This window comes from Calonectris borealis, chromosome 1 (assembly GCF_964195595.1).
Source record: "Calonectris borealis chromosome 1, bCalBor7.hap1.2, whole genome shotgun sequence".
In the NCBI taxonomy this organism is placed as follows: Eukaryota; Metazoa; Chordata; class Aves; order Procellariiformes; family Procellariidae; genus Calonectris; species Calonectris borealis.
The window spans coordinates 191676439-191690810 of record NC_134312.1 but is presented as its reverse complement, the minus strand read 5'-3'; the positions used below and the strand labels follow the sequence as shown (position 1 = coordinate 191690810).

The window sequence follows — 14372 nt, the reverse complement described above, 5'->3', positions numbered from 1 at the left end:
GTGTATGTGTGTTTGTTTGTTTGTTTGTTTGTTTGTTTTTAAAGAATACATACACCTGCTTGTTTTCTACCCAGAGGCTTGGCAGCCAAGAAGCACTTTGGTTCAAGCAGAATGTTATAGTTAACTGGACATTCTCTTGTTAAATTTATTTCTGGTTAAATTTATTTTTCAAAAATCGGACATATATTGCATATGTTGGCTTTTGGAATGTATGACCTAACGGATGCTTGTATTTCTTTATTCTGCAGGTTAGAATTGAGCAGGTGATTGTTGCTGAGCCAGGAGCAGTTTTACTGTACAAGATTTCTAATCTTCTCAAGTTCTATCACCATACAATCAGGTATGAAAAATTACAAAGTATGTTAAAGATGTCTTTTTTTTTTTTATTATGTATGTAGAGATTAATATAGCAAGAAGAGTATTTTTGTGGCTTAGTTTTTGCTCTGTACTATGGAATCAAGGAGAAATGTGCATGATGTCAAGGAGATGCCGTTTATCTGTTGTCGTTCCTCAAGTCATATGGAATCTGCTTTGGAATATAGCATCAATTTGCCATAGAAACTGTTTCTTTATTGTTCTGTGTAGATACAAGTAGTATACAAAAAAAATTACAGATTATTTAAGATGACAAAGTCAAGTCCCCTTTGAGAAAATGCTGGAATTAAATTATCTCTACAACTTCAATTTTTCTTTTCTTCCTTAAACAACTATGTTTTGATACCATTTTTTCTCATTATGCACTTGCATTGTTCTATTGGGAAGTTACTTGCATCATTCTGTGTCTTGCTGTTGAAGGTGCACCAATCTTCTTTCCACCTGCCAGATGCCACCAGGAGCACAGAAACCAGAGAAAAGCCAGAATCTCTGGTTTTATACATTGTGGCATTTGGAGTACTTCCTGTTGGTTAGAAACAGCAATAGCAGGAAAATTTTCCTCCGCAGCCTTGGTCTGAGCTGCTGAGAATTAGAATCACTAATATTAATATTTGAGCTTCTTTTCTGTCTGAAGACATTTAGGTATTGGGCAGACTGGGATAAGTGGTTCTTGGGCATCTCCCACTGTATTTAAAATCCTCAGTTGTGATGGCACTACAGGTCTATGGTAGAACACACATAGACCTTTTTTTTTTTTTCTTTTATAATATGGGACAAAACATATTTTATTCCTAATCTCACTGTCAAAAACAGCTGAAAGATTTTTGCTGTCATTTTTCTGTCTCCAAAGTTTGTGCAATTGAAAATGTGATGTTAAAATGGAAGGTCTTAGGCAGTCTTACCTGTTGCTTTCTGTCTTGCTAATGATACGTTGTTTAAAGACCACTGAAGTACCTTCTGTCAGCTGAATAATTTCCTCTGTATAGAGGAAGTGCAACTGACTAATAAAGGGAGAATCCAATTTGAGAAACTATTAAATGCAACAAGATTATAATCTGAAAATCAAGCGACAAGTTTAAATTAGTCCTATTAAGATGCAATGAATTTTTACTGCCATTTTTGTAGTTTAGAAGTGCTTTTACTTTAGACCGAAGGTATATCCATGAGAAGTGCATAGTCATGTAGTGTCATTTAAAGTTTATGCGGTATTCATGTTAAGTATAATAACTTGACACTTGGAATAGCAAGGCATGAATTCTTGTCTTTTTGGAGATGCCTAACATCGCAATGAAGAAACAAGAGAGACGATGCTATCCCTAAAGGACAGTTTGGCAGAATAAAGTTATCAACCCTTTTTGTTTATGTAATCTGTTTTCTGTAACAGAAGTAAATTTATAGAATAACAAAACAAAAATCCAGTAAATTTTAGAATTATACTAAAAAGTTTGTGCAAAGCTTTAGACAGCCTAAACTTAATATCTGCTTAATGACGTAGTTGATAATGCTTGTTCTCACAGTCATGAGTGAATCTCTCAGCTTATATGGATAACTGTTCCTTGCAATTATTTGTTGTAAATTTTCAACGTTGAAAAGATTGTATTAGAAATGCTGTCTAAATTATCTGACCCTGTCACGTTCCCCCCCTTCAGATTATTTAATTAATCTTACTTTTGTTTTCAGTGGTATTGTAGGAAACAGTGCAGCCACACTGTTGACAACAGTTGAAGAAATGCATTTGTTGAGCAAGAAGATATTCTTTAATAGCCTGAGTCTTCATGCAAGTAAACTAATGGACAAGGTTTGTTTCAAAAGCGTATAGCTTTCATGTTACAAAACACACACTTTCATTTCCCTTTTGCATAGTAAGATTATTAGATGAATAGCTGTTTTATACTTCAGCTTTTCCTAAAATTGAAGTTTTGTAGTTTCTATATTCTGACTATGGAACTACATTAAAAACTTCCTGTCTATATTTTAATTCTTCTAATAGTTTTGGTTTTGTGAAAATACAGCTAAAATACTGTTGGTCGCAGCATTTGTTTACAGAGCAACAGAGCAGTTTACATATTTTTAAAATCTATGACAAGCAAAAAAATTAGGAAATTTCCCCAAGTGCAATATAGCAAAGTCAGCTGATTGAGCTAGATAGTTTGTATTAATGCATCATCATCAGATCAGTAGTTAATTACTCCTGTGCATAATTCCTTTCTTGAAGTTATGAAGTATATTCCAAGATGGTAAGCTAAGAAAACAAAACTTGGGCTTTTTTGTCTTTTATAAAAATAGTTTTACCACATGAACATTGCTGCCGTTAAAAGCAGAATATGCATTTGTTATACCAAACAACTGTACCTAGGCCAGAATCACTTTTCCTGGTATCTTTTCCTCTCCTTTGATAGCTTTGAATTGTGTCTCTAACACAGTTCTTGCTGAATTCTGCCTGCTGTATTTGTATCACGTTGCTGTTGGTGGATCCACCCATTAAATCTTACCTTTCTAAAATCTAAGTGAAGTCGAAGAAAATTGTTAGGCTACACATCACTCTCCAGGACTAGGGAGGTGATCGTGCCCCTGTACTCGGCACTGGTGAGGCCGCACCTCGAATACTGTGTTCAGTTTTGGGCCCCTCACTACAAGAAGGACATTGAGGTGCTGGAGCGTGTCCAGAGGAGGGCAACGAAGCTGGTGAAGGGCCTGGAGCACAAGTCTTATGAGGAGCAGCTGAGGGAACTGGGGTTGTTTAGCCTGGAGAAGAGGAGGCTGAGGGGAGACCTCATCGCGCTCTACAACTACCTGGAAGGAGGTTGTAGTGAGGTGGGTGTTGGTCTCTTCTGCCAAGTAACTAGCGATAGGACAAGAGGAAATGGCCTCAAGTTGCGCCAACGGAGGTTTAGATTGGACATTAGGAGAAAGCTCTTCACTGAAAGAGTGGTCAGGCCTTGGAACAGGCTGCCCAGGGAAGTGGTTGAGTCACCATCCCTGGAAGTATTTAAAAGACGTGTAGATGAGGCGCTTAGGGACATGGTGTAGTGGGCATGGTGGTGTTGGGTTGATGGTTGGACTCAATGATCTTAGAGGTCTTTTCCAACCTTAATGATTCTATGATTCTATTCTATGATTTCCTAGAGATCTGATCTTCATCCAGCATCCCTGACTGAGATGTGATGAGTTGACTAGGCCCTAAAACCAAGAAGTGATGCTTTGCTTTATTCCTAGTTATTGCACAACCCTAAAGTTCAGAAAAGTCCTCACATTACTGTATTTTCCTACTAAAAAAAAAAAGTTTGAAAGTGGAAAACAAACAGTGAAGTTTTGTAGCTGTATTTCTAAATTATTTGTACTTAACCTACAAGAAAAATGCAAAAAACATTTAGATTTAAAGAAGCTATTCTTTTTGCAAAGCCTTGTAGTTCACTGACCATTCAGTGGGATTTTCTGAGTTTGGTCAGTGTTGTTCTGTGGTCTCAAAGTAGTTTTCTCATTATGCACAGTTTGTGTCTGGTTCCAATTTCCTGTCTTTCTGCAAGGGCTGAGGAATTACTTTCTCAAAAGAACAGTTGTTCCTTCTCATCTTCTTTTCCGTATATCCCAGTGACTCCTTTCAGTGGTTTCATTCGTTCATGAGGTGATTCCTTAGTTGCTACCACCCACAGTCCATACTACTAAAGTCCATTTAGTACATTGTTTGTTGTCATGGGTATTTTCATTTGAATGCAGTGTCATCAGAATAGTAGTTCCCCTGCTACTAATGCTTCTTCAAGGGTCAGTTAAAGCTTGAGTTCATAAAATGTACAATGGACAGGGATGGTATGAATTTACCAAAAAAAAAAAAAAAAAAGCTTGCTATGAGCATATGCTAGCTGTATATGAATTCCTCAGAACGTTTTATTTCCTAACACATAAGCTAAAAGAAAATATCTGCGTACTTGTTCCTTTTATGAAGAGAAATCAGTGATGGACCTTAGCAAAAATATAGGACTGCTCTTTACTTACAAATAATGTGCAAACGAAATAGTGCTTAAGGAAAGAAATTTTCTTGGCTTGAAACTGTAAGACACCTTTGTATTCATTTCTGTTGTATTTAGCTCTATTTTATTTATCCTGCTGGGTCTTACATCTGTACTCAAACAGGATACAGCATAATTTTTCTACTCACGTAACTCAAAATCTTTGTACTTTTGTTTTGGGTGATATGCTGTTTTCAGTTTGGAGACGAGTAGAATTCAGAAGGAGAAGACAGAGTGATAAAGGAATTGTGATCCCCCAGTTCATAGTGTGTGTTCTTTGTATCGCAACTATGGGAAGGTTGTGTAATCCTCTTTGGCCTCTTAGTTCCCCTTCCCTCAGCCTCCAGCCTGGATGTAACTCTCTCTAACTTGTTTTATACAGGAGTCCGATGTAGTTTTACTGATGTTAAATGAAGGCGGTGATTGCACTGCCACCTTCAATGGCACTTTATTACAAATAATGAATGGCATACCGAGCATACCATGTAATGTAAAAAGATCATAGTATTGCTCTTTCTCATAAATACATTTTATACATTAAATCTGAAACATTGAGAATTTTACATTGCATATATGCCCTTTGAAGATCTTTCCTCAGGATATAGTTGAGGTCAAAAGCTTAAAGAGACTTAGAAGAGGATCAGATATATGAGTACCAAAGGCATCCAAAATTATTTATTAATCTCTGTGCTTCAGGAGTTAACAACGAGGTAACTCTATGGGTGAGAAGGAGTCTTACTGTACTGATGTGCCATTCTTGTAACTGAGAGTTTTAGACAGTCCTTTGAAGCACCTTATATTATTTCCCTTTATGAGTGGACTACTGAATTGATAGAATGATGTCTTATCTCCTCATGACTGAAATTAGTTTTACTTCACAAAAAATACAAAATTAATAGGCTGAATTACACTCAGAGAAATATTAGTTTGCATGAGATAAAGATCCTAATTTATCATAAATTTAATTCTCCTCTTACTTAGTTTATTGTGTGTTAATATACGGATAACCAGTTTTTATGCCTTTTCATATGTCTCCATTAATTTAGTAGTGAATGTCACAACACTTTTACATTTTGAGGAATCTCAAGGTTGCTTTTTATCATCCTTTTTATTAATGTGTGTTTAGACCAAAATTGTGTATATGTATTAGCAGGATTCTCTTCACGTCCCAACCTTTTTACCAGCTTTTTGCTAACTATGTATGCACTGCAACTGCTTCCAGAACGTTTTTTATTTTCAGAGAAGATTAAAGCACTGCAAAACAGACCCTTTGTGCTTACATATGCGATTGCGAAGGCTTTGTTGCTGTTAAGCACAAAGAGAATACTCACTTGTAAAATTAGTAAATTACTTTTCACTTGGACAGTCTGGAAATCATGGTTCCTTATTTCTGCTTATATTTTGCATCTTAAGGCATTGATAGGCCTGTTTCAAAGAATATCAGCTGCGCATTTCTTTGATTAAAGTATGATTCTTAAGGCAATTTAAATAACTTTGGAAATAGATTAAAATACAAATAGGGTGTTCTTAAATAAAAAATACTTTTATTTCCGTAAACTTAAGCGCCTCTTTTGTTTAGATCATTAGAAAGTGGTGAAGCCTGTGTGAGTTACATCATTTTAATGATAGTGTTCCCTCAGTATAATCAGTTGTTGCTGATAATCTGAAAATCATAAGCAAGAAATTCTGAATCAGTCTTACAATTTTTATTTAATTTAAAGAGAATTTAAGTGTTTTCTTAATTGCTGTTTGTAGCTACAAAATTCCAGAAGACTTAGTCATAATTACCAGTGAATTTGTAACTTGACAGGAGCCTCCTTCACCCTGTGCAAATTCTCTTGTGCTGTAGTGTGGGGAGAACTGTCTAGAAACACTGCTGTGTTACTGTGTCTTGCTGTTGTATGCTTTTTTAATATCTACGGTCTAATTAGTAGTTGATAGACCAGAATAGTATTTAAGCAAATCTTTCTTGTAAATATAGCTAGTGGGGAACTTTTTTTAAACAAAGCAGGTTTTCATATGCTAACTCCTCAAGATCCCTTCCTTTGGATGTGTAGGAATGACAGGATGGTAATTTGTCTCTGATGTCCTCATCACCACAGGCAATTTAATTCCCTAGGTTATTGATTATGCGGACTTGATCATTGCCTTCAAACTGCCTGGGATTTGATTTCTGAACTACAATGGGAAACTGAGACTTCAGGCTGTTCTTTTGGACAAGAAAATGGCTTCCTCTTCACATCTATTTTTGAGAAGAGTCACGTATTACATAAGGAGTGTCACAAGCACAGAGCTGTATGGAAACTTAAAAGCAGTCTTAGATCAGGATTCTCCTTCTTGGTTGTCAAGCCATCAGTGTAAATGATACAGGGAAATCCCTGGTTACTTCAGAGTACTGAAGTACTAGCTTGCTCAGAAGCACTTTCCTATGAACGTTTTTTTTATTATATCAGAAAATCTCAAGCATCCTGGTTGTAATCTGAAAATAAGGTAGTCAGCAGTTCTCACAGCTTCAGACTCTTCAGTCTGAGAAACCCTTTTTGTGGTGTTCTCATTCAGACTTCTCAGGTAGCTCTTTACTATCTGAAATCTATGTAACAGAAATATTCAGCATACTGCCTGAAAGTAAGTCCGTTGTTACCAAAGAAAGGCAATACACAATGGAGTCTCGTTGGCTCTGATACTCCTTGAAACCTGTCGTGAAGCTTGGTAACAGAGTCATTGCAAAGCCACTTTGTTTTCAGGGTTTAAAATGCCTTTGAGATTCTCAGGTCATCATAGAGCTCAACGCTGGCATCGTGTAGAAGCTGTGCATCACCACCCTTTTCCTGTATCACTGAAGGTTCAGTGCATCACCTTTTACTGCAAATGCTGTCACTTGTTTGCATTGTTGGCTCTTATCCTTCAGAGACAGTGTTGGGCAGTCTTGCCAGCGCTTTCTAGCTCTGGTAACGGTTGGTTCTCGTTGCTGGTTCAACCAGAATGTTTTTTGGCCAATGTTAGTGTCCCTGTGCTCAAAAATTATGTTCGTATTTGTTTCTTTTTAGCTTTCTTGGACCCAGCCATGGGTCTACCAGGCATGCTACTAAAACAGATCAGAATTGTTGGTTCAATCCTTATGTATCCTTTTATATGTTTACTTTGACCCTGTGCTAATAAATCAAATGTTTAGGGATTTGGGATTCTGCTCGTGTTAATCGCTGTCTGGATCTAAGAACAGCCTGGTACAGATTACCATTTTACAGATGATGATAAATCCAGGAGAAAATACTAAATGAAAATAATTATCAGAACAACAGAAACTGTTCCAATGAAACTGGAAGTAAAGTTTAAAGTGCCTAATGCACTGGAGTGGATGGACTGCTCTTTCAGTTCTCTCGTATTGAGAGAATTATCATTTAAAATCGTGAGTCCACTGGTGAGGCATTTTAACAAGCCTGTCAGACTGACCTATGCCAGCATGTTTTATAGGACTAGCTAATATGTTAGGAGAGTGGGAATTTTCAAGCACATCTGTCCTTACTCTGGCTTCAGTAGTACTCCAGAACAATTATTGAAGGAAAGAATAGTTGCAAACATTGAATTCAGTGGAATGGGAGTTATCGTAAGGGTACTAAAGAGAGATTATGCCAAACTAACCTGTCATCTGCTGTCTGAGCTGTTAGAAGACTATTAGTAGAGTACCCCAAATCAAGTTTTGGGATTGTTATTCCTTAATGTTGTTCTTTTTAGAGTATATGTATACAAATTAAATGCTGTGATCTCATTATCTGTTAAGTTTGTTAGTGGGAGAGGTATTAAAACATTGCATGGGAATAACTGTAAACTTCTCCCTCATAATTTTATTCCTGTCAGAATGAAACCTATTAGGTTTCTGGGAAACCAGATATGGGGCAGATTAAATGAGACTGGTTGATGATGTGGTCTGAATGCTGTTGTGGTTTTGAATGGATCCCTGTGAACAAAGCAAAGCTAGCAGGAATTTTTCTGTCTTTTCTTTCAAGACCATTTTGATAGCTGAAAAGAAAAACATGCCATTAGGCATTCTACTTTGGTGATCTCTGTAGCTCAAAAGTATATTTGGAGGAAGGTTACTGGCTTACTAACTATTCCCCACTGACTGATATGCAGAACGTTAAATGAAGATACAACCTTTTATACTAAACCTTATGTACAACTTTTAGTGTCCATTGTAATTTTAGGAGAATTCGTTTCAGTTTTGTATATTGGATTTTAAAAATTGGGAATTTCTTCTTGTTTTCTTTGAAAGGCTGAACAGCTGGTTGGCCCTGTTTCTGCATGACTGAACTGCTGGTTATAACTGATTAGACACTTAATACTGTGTTAGAGTATGTTTTAATGCGGTTGAACTAGCTGCTACAGAACTTCTCTGATAATTTTTTAGTTAGCTTCTGTCTGGGTTGCATCTGAAGCAGGTGCTTCAAAAGTAGAATTCAGGATGCATTTCAAATCTATTTTTCAGGAAACAGGATCAATTATAATAATCTTTTAGTGCACGTAAAACATTCAGGGCATAATTTTTTTTTATTAGAATAGCGATTTAGCGCTCATAAATTGAAGTCAGTAGGTTCCTCTATAAATTACATGTCTGTTTTTAAATTTTCCTTTTTAATTCTGAAAAAAACCCCAATCTATATTCATGTGCAAAAAGTTAGAATTTTCAAAATTAATATAGCACTCCTTTAATTTTCCTTCCACTTACTGATAATTCTGCCTCTATTGCAGTAGTCAGGAATTTCAAGCTAACCCCAATAGAACCTAACAATCTAAACCTTTTTCCTTGCCGTATTTTCTTCTTCCATAATGTTGTTCCGTGCTCCCATCTAGAAGACAGTGGACTTTAAAAGAACAGATTAAATGAAAGATGAAGCTAATTTAGAAGCTTCTGACCATCAGCCACTTCAGGAGACAAAAATTCTGTGCAAAGAAGCCTGAAATTATCATTGCCATGATCTATGTGTGTGTTAGAAGTGAAAACTCCATCAAACTGTAGTCTCAAATTAATGCCAAAATATCCCTGAACACGGTCCAGTTCAGGACTGAGAACAGTGTGTTCAGGGCACAATCAATACCCCTAATAATAACAAGAATAAACAAGAAGAAAGTCACTCAGTGCTGTAAATTTCAGTAAACTTTACTACTAATCAGCACTGAATAAGTGCCTCTTTCTGAATTACTGTTACCTTGTTGCTAGAATATTTATTTTATGCTTTCAAAGCTGAACAACAACTGTTCTCTGAACCTATTAGATTTAGTTTTCCATTAGTTCCTCGAATTCAGTATACTGTCTCTTGGAAAGTGAGAATAGAGGAACACTGTGTATTCAGAAGGATGCAAAAAAGTTTTTGTTTAATCTGTCTCGGTAACAGTGTGGGGACGTGTATGGTATCTCAGATGTTTCGAAACACACAAAGTGTGAAAGCTAAGCCTGGCTCCAAAGAGAGAGAGTTGTTTCTTCTTTCTGTGGTGGTGTGTTCATTAGGTACAGATTCATTTCCAGAAGGCTCTGTAATGCTCCACTCTGAAAATGCCTGTTATGCTCTCCTTGGTTTCTTTGGCCATCAGCCTCTTCCCCTTTGATATTTTTTTTCTTCCTTGAAGACTCAGACATCTATGTTATTATGCTATTAATCAGTAGTTCTCATTTGGGAAGATACGGAACATGTTGCCTGTGGCTTGGGGGTCCATCCAAAGCTGCCTTCTTTTCTTGTTGAGCTGGAGTCTTAAGAGCGTTGCAGAAGTGCACGCTGCCTCGCTCTGCTGCGCCCAAACACCTTCAGTGAGACGCACAAGCCAGTCCCAGTCCCGGCCAAACTTAGTTCTCCCTGCATCCTTCCGGAAAGATACTATGCCCTGACGCGTTAGCATATTCTGTATTGCTGGGGGTCTCCTTACTCCCACGTGATCCAGCCACATCTGGTTTTGCCCTTGGTTAGGGAGGAGGCAGGAAGGTGGGAAGAGGATTGTTGGCAGAAGGAAACGAGGCCAGGAGCCTGGGTTGTAGTGAGGGTCTGGAGGCAGCGGGAAACCGGTTTGAGACAGCATTGAGGACAAGAAGATGCAACTACATTTGGAGTAGAGCCTGAGGAATGTGGGTTGGGAAAAAGATGGTAGGTTTTATATTATATAAGCATTTTATGAAGCTTTTAATGGGTATTTGCCTGTTACAAAGAAGGGCTAAAGTGTGTGAGCCTGTGTTAAAAATAGCACAGAATTTTAGTCCATTTCAGTTGTTCCAACTTTTCATAAATTGACTCAGAAAGTGTGGTTTACAAACTTTTCTTCTTTCTGTGTTTTAAACATCTGCGATTTTTACTTCTCATCTTTGAGGTAGACCTGCATTCCAGTTCTTGCCGTATCGTTGCAGTTTATGTACGTGTACTTGAGTTAGCTTGTGCACAGTTCATTTGTGTACAAACTTGCAAGGGTTTAAGACTGTTGTATCTGTGACTGCAGCTCTCATACGCGGCATGATAGGGGCTGTGCAGCCTTGTCAAGAAGATAACTTCATTCAGCTGCTGCAGTATGGCCCTGAGCTCTGCCTGCACTAGATTCTGGAGTGTTTACAGGAGGTCCTGCTCAAAGTGAACTCAGTGGTGCCAACAATCTGGCTATTCTTTGGCACCTAATCTAGCAAATGTATTTTTTTTACTACCAAAAACGGTAGTGTTTGGGTTTCTCTAGATTATAAAATAGGCATAGTCTGAATGAAAGGAGAAATTGTTTTGCTTGTTTGTCACTGAATGGGATGGTTATGCTGAAAGTTGCAGGCGATTATTGTCTGGAATGTGCTACATTTGTCCGGTGTGAAATTGAAGTTCTTCTCTAGATGGCTACATGTAATTTTATTATTAGCTGGTTGCATTTATACTAACAGATTGGATGGTGTTTGCTGTAAATGAGATTTAGAAAACCCCCACAAACAGATAATCTTGTTCTTCAGGTTGAACTCCCACCTCCTGATCTTGGCCCAAGCTCTGCACTAAATCAGACACTTAACTTGCTCCGGGAGGTTCTGGCATCTCACGACTCATCTGTTGTGCCACTGGATGCCCGTCAAGCTGACTTTGTGCAGGTATAAGAATGTTTGACTGCTCTGAAGAGGAGGGGAAAAAAAAGTGTGTGGAAGTTAGTCTTGGTACACAAAAGATGCGTGAAACATTAATCTTCTTGTCTGGTCCCATTCTGGAGCTTTCTACCAAACCCAAGTTTGTAATGTGAATAAGAGGGTGACTAACAAAGTGGATAATTACAGTACGGTATGGAGTGCTACTCTTAACGCCGTATCTAAATTCTGTTATCCAATTACTACTCCATTAAGTAAATACACCCTTAAGATTGCACAATTACCAATTATCTAATCTGGGTTACTCTTCCTCCTGCTAGGTTGGAATCTGCTCTTCTAAGGTTTCTGTACTTTTCCCATCACTATGGTAGCTGACCACCTGCTGACAAATCCAGTAGAAAACTGCTTTCGCAGTTGGAAACTCTCATTTCTCTTAATTCTGCTTTGGGGAATAAATACGTGATAGAGACAGAATGAGCTTAGAAACCTCGTGTGACATGATTTCCTCCCTCCCCTCCCTCTTTTCTGTATGTTTGCTATTTTAGGTTCTGTCTTGTGTGCTAGATCCATTGTTACAGATGTGTACTATGTCTGCTAGTAATTTGGGCACAGCTGATATGGCAACCTTCATGGTAAATTCACTTTATATGATGAAGACTACTTTGGCTCTCTTTGAATTCACTGACAAACGTCTAGAAATGCTACAGTTTCAGGTAAGCTTTAACAGCCCCAAAAGAAAATGAACTTATTATTAATTTTTGCAGACTGTAAGTTGTGACGTGAACGTATTTATCTTTGATAATGTTAGTTTTGGGTCAATTCTAAATCAGGGAAATGGGATAAGAGGGCTTCTTATCAGAGACCGTAAGCAAATAGCAGGTATCAGAGCTTACGGTATACAGCATCTTTCATTTTAAGCAGACAAAACAATGCTTAGAAGATTTGTTTTGTTTTAGTTTAGTTGCAGATAAACCCATATCAGTGAACATTTTAATTATGCTAATCATTCTAATATTTATCTGCAAACTGTGTGAGAAGAAGCAAATGGAAGTTGAAAACTCAAACAGTCAAATAGCTGACTGTATTCCATCATATAATTAATACTAGATCATCATCTAGTTTATACTAGAATATAGTATAGCTGATGTTGCTACTTCAGTCCTTCTTTCTACCTTCCATTAGACCAGGTTGCTCAAAGCCCCGTCCAACCTGGCCTTGAACACTTCCAGGGATGGGGCATCCACAACTTCTCTGGGCAACATGTTCCAGTGCCTCATCACCCTCATAGTGAAGAATTTCTTCCTTATATCTAATCTAAATCTACCCTCTTTCAGTTTAAAGCCATTATGCCTTGTCCTATCACTACATGCCCTTGTAGAAAGTCCCTCTCCAGCTTTCTTGTAGGCCCCCTTCAGGTACTGGAAGGATGCTATAAGGTCTCCCCAGAGCCTTCTCTTCTCCAGGTTGAACAACCCCAACTTTCTCAGTCTGTCTTTATAGGAGAGGTGCTCCAGCCCTCTGATCATCTCCGTGGGCCTCCTCTGGACTTGCTCCAACAGGTCCGTGTCCTTCTTATGTTCGGGGCCCCAGAGCTGCATGCAGTACTCCGGGTGGGGTCTCATAAGAGTAGAGGGGGAGAATCATCTCCCTTGACCTGCTGGTCATGCTTCTTTTGATGCAGCCCAGGAAATGGTTGGCTTTCTGGTCTGCAAGTGCACATTGCTGGGTCATGTTGAGCTTCTTTCTCATCAACACCCCCAAGTCCTTCTCCTCAGGGCTGCTCGCAATCCATTCTCCACCCAGTCTGTATTTGTGCTTGGCATTACCCTGACCCAGCAGGACCTTGCACTTGGCCTTGTTGAACTTCGTGAGGTTCGCACAGACCCACCTCTCAAGCCTGTCAGGGTCCCTCTTGATGGCATACCTTCTCTCCAGCGTGTCGACCGCACTGCACAGCTTGATGTTGTCGGCAAACTTGCTGAGGGTGCACTCGATCCCACTGTCCATGTCGCCCACAAAGATGTTAAACAGCGCCGGTCCGGTACCGACCCCTGAGGAATGCCACTTGTCACTGATCTCCATTTGGACATCGAGCTGTTGACCGCAACTCTTTGAGTGCGACCATCGAGCCCATTCCTTATCCACTGAGTGGTCCATCCGTCAAATCCATGTCTCTCCAATTTAGAGACGAGGATGTCATGTGGGACAGTGTCAAACGCTTTGCACAAGTCCAAGTAGATGATGTCATTTGCTCTTCGCTTATCAACCCACGCTGTAACCCCGTCGTAGAAAGCCACCAGATTTGTCAGGCACGATTTGCCCTCAGTGAAGCTACGTTGGCTGTCACCAATCACCTCCTTATTTTCCATGTGCCTTAACATAGTTTCCAGCGGGATCTGCTCCATGATCTTGCCAGCACAGAGGTGAGACTGACTGGCCTGTAGTTTCCCGGGTCTTCCTTTTTTCCCTTTTTAAAAATGGGGGTTATGTTTCCCCTTTTCCAGTCAGTGGGAACATCACCGGACTGCCACAACTTCTCAAATGTGATTGATAGTGGCTTAGCAACTTCATCCGCAAGTTCCCTCAGGACCCACAGATGCATCTCATCAGGTCCCATGGACTTGTGCACCTTCATGTTCCTTAGATGGTCTCGAACCTGATTTTCTCCTACAGTGGGCGGTGCTTCATTCTCCCAGTGCCGGCCTTTGCCTTCTGTGGTTTGGGCAGTGGGGCTCAAGCACTTGCCGGTGAAGACTGACACAAAAAAGTCATTAAGTACCTCAGCCTTCTCCGTATCCCGAGTAACCAGGTCTCCCGTTTCATTCCAGAGAGGGCCCACATTTTCCTTAGTCTTCCTTTTATCCCTGACGTACCTATGGAAGCTTTTCTTGTTGCCCTTGACG

General features: G+C 39.1%; 1 protein-coding gene across 3 annotated transcripts in view; it reads left to right on the top strand.

Annotated features, from left to right (window-relative positions):
* The window catches only part of COG6 (component of oligomeric golgi complex 6), a 61888-nt gene that overhangs the window by 34338 nt on the left and 13178 nt on the right, over positions 1-14372 (top strand). For all 3 annotated transcript variants that reach the window (XM_075139725.1, XM_075139724.1, XM_075139723.1), the window contains exons 12-15: positions 249-340; positions 2056-2173; positions 11347-11478; positions 12015-12182. In XM_075139725.1, coding sequence (XP_074995826.1) covers positions 249-340; positions 2056-2173; positions 11347-11478; positions 12015-12182 — 510 coding nt within the window. The remainder of the gene's footprint in view (positions 1-248; positions 341-2055; positions 2174-11346; positions 11479-12014; positions 12183-14372) is intronic.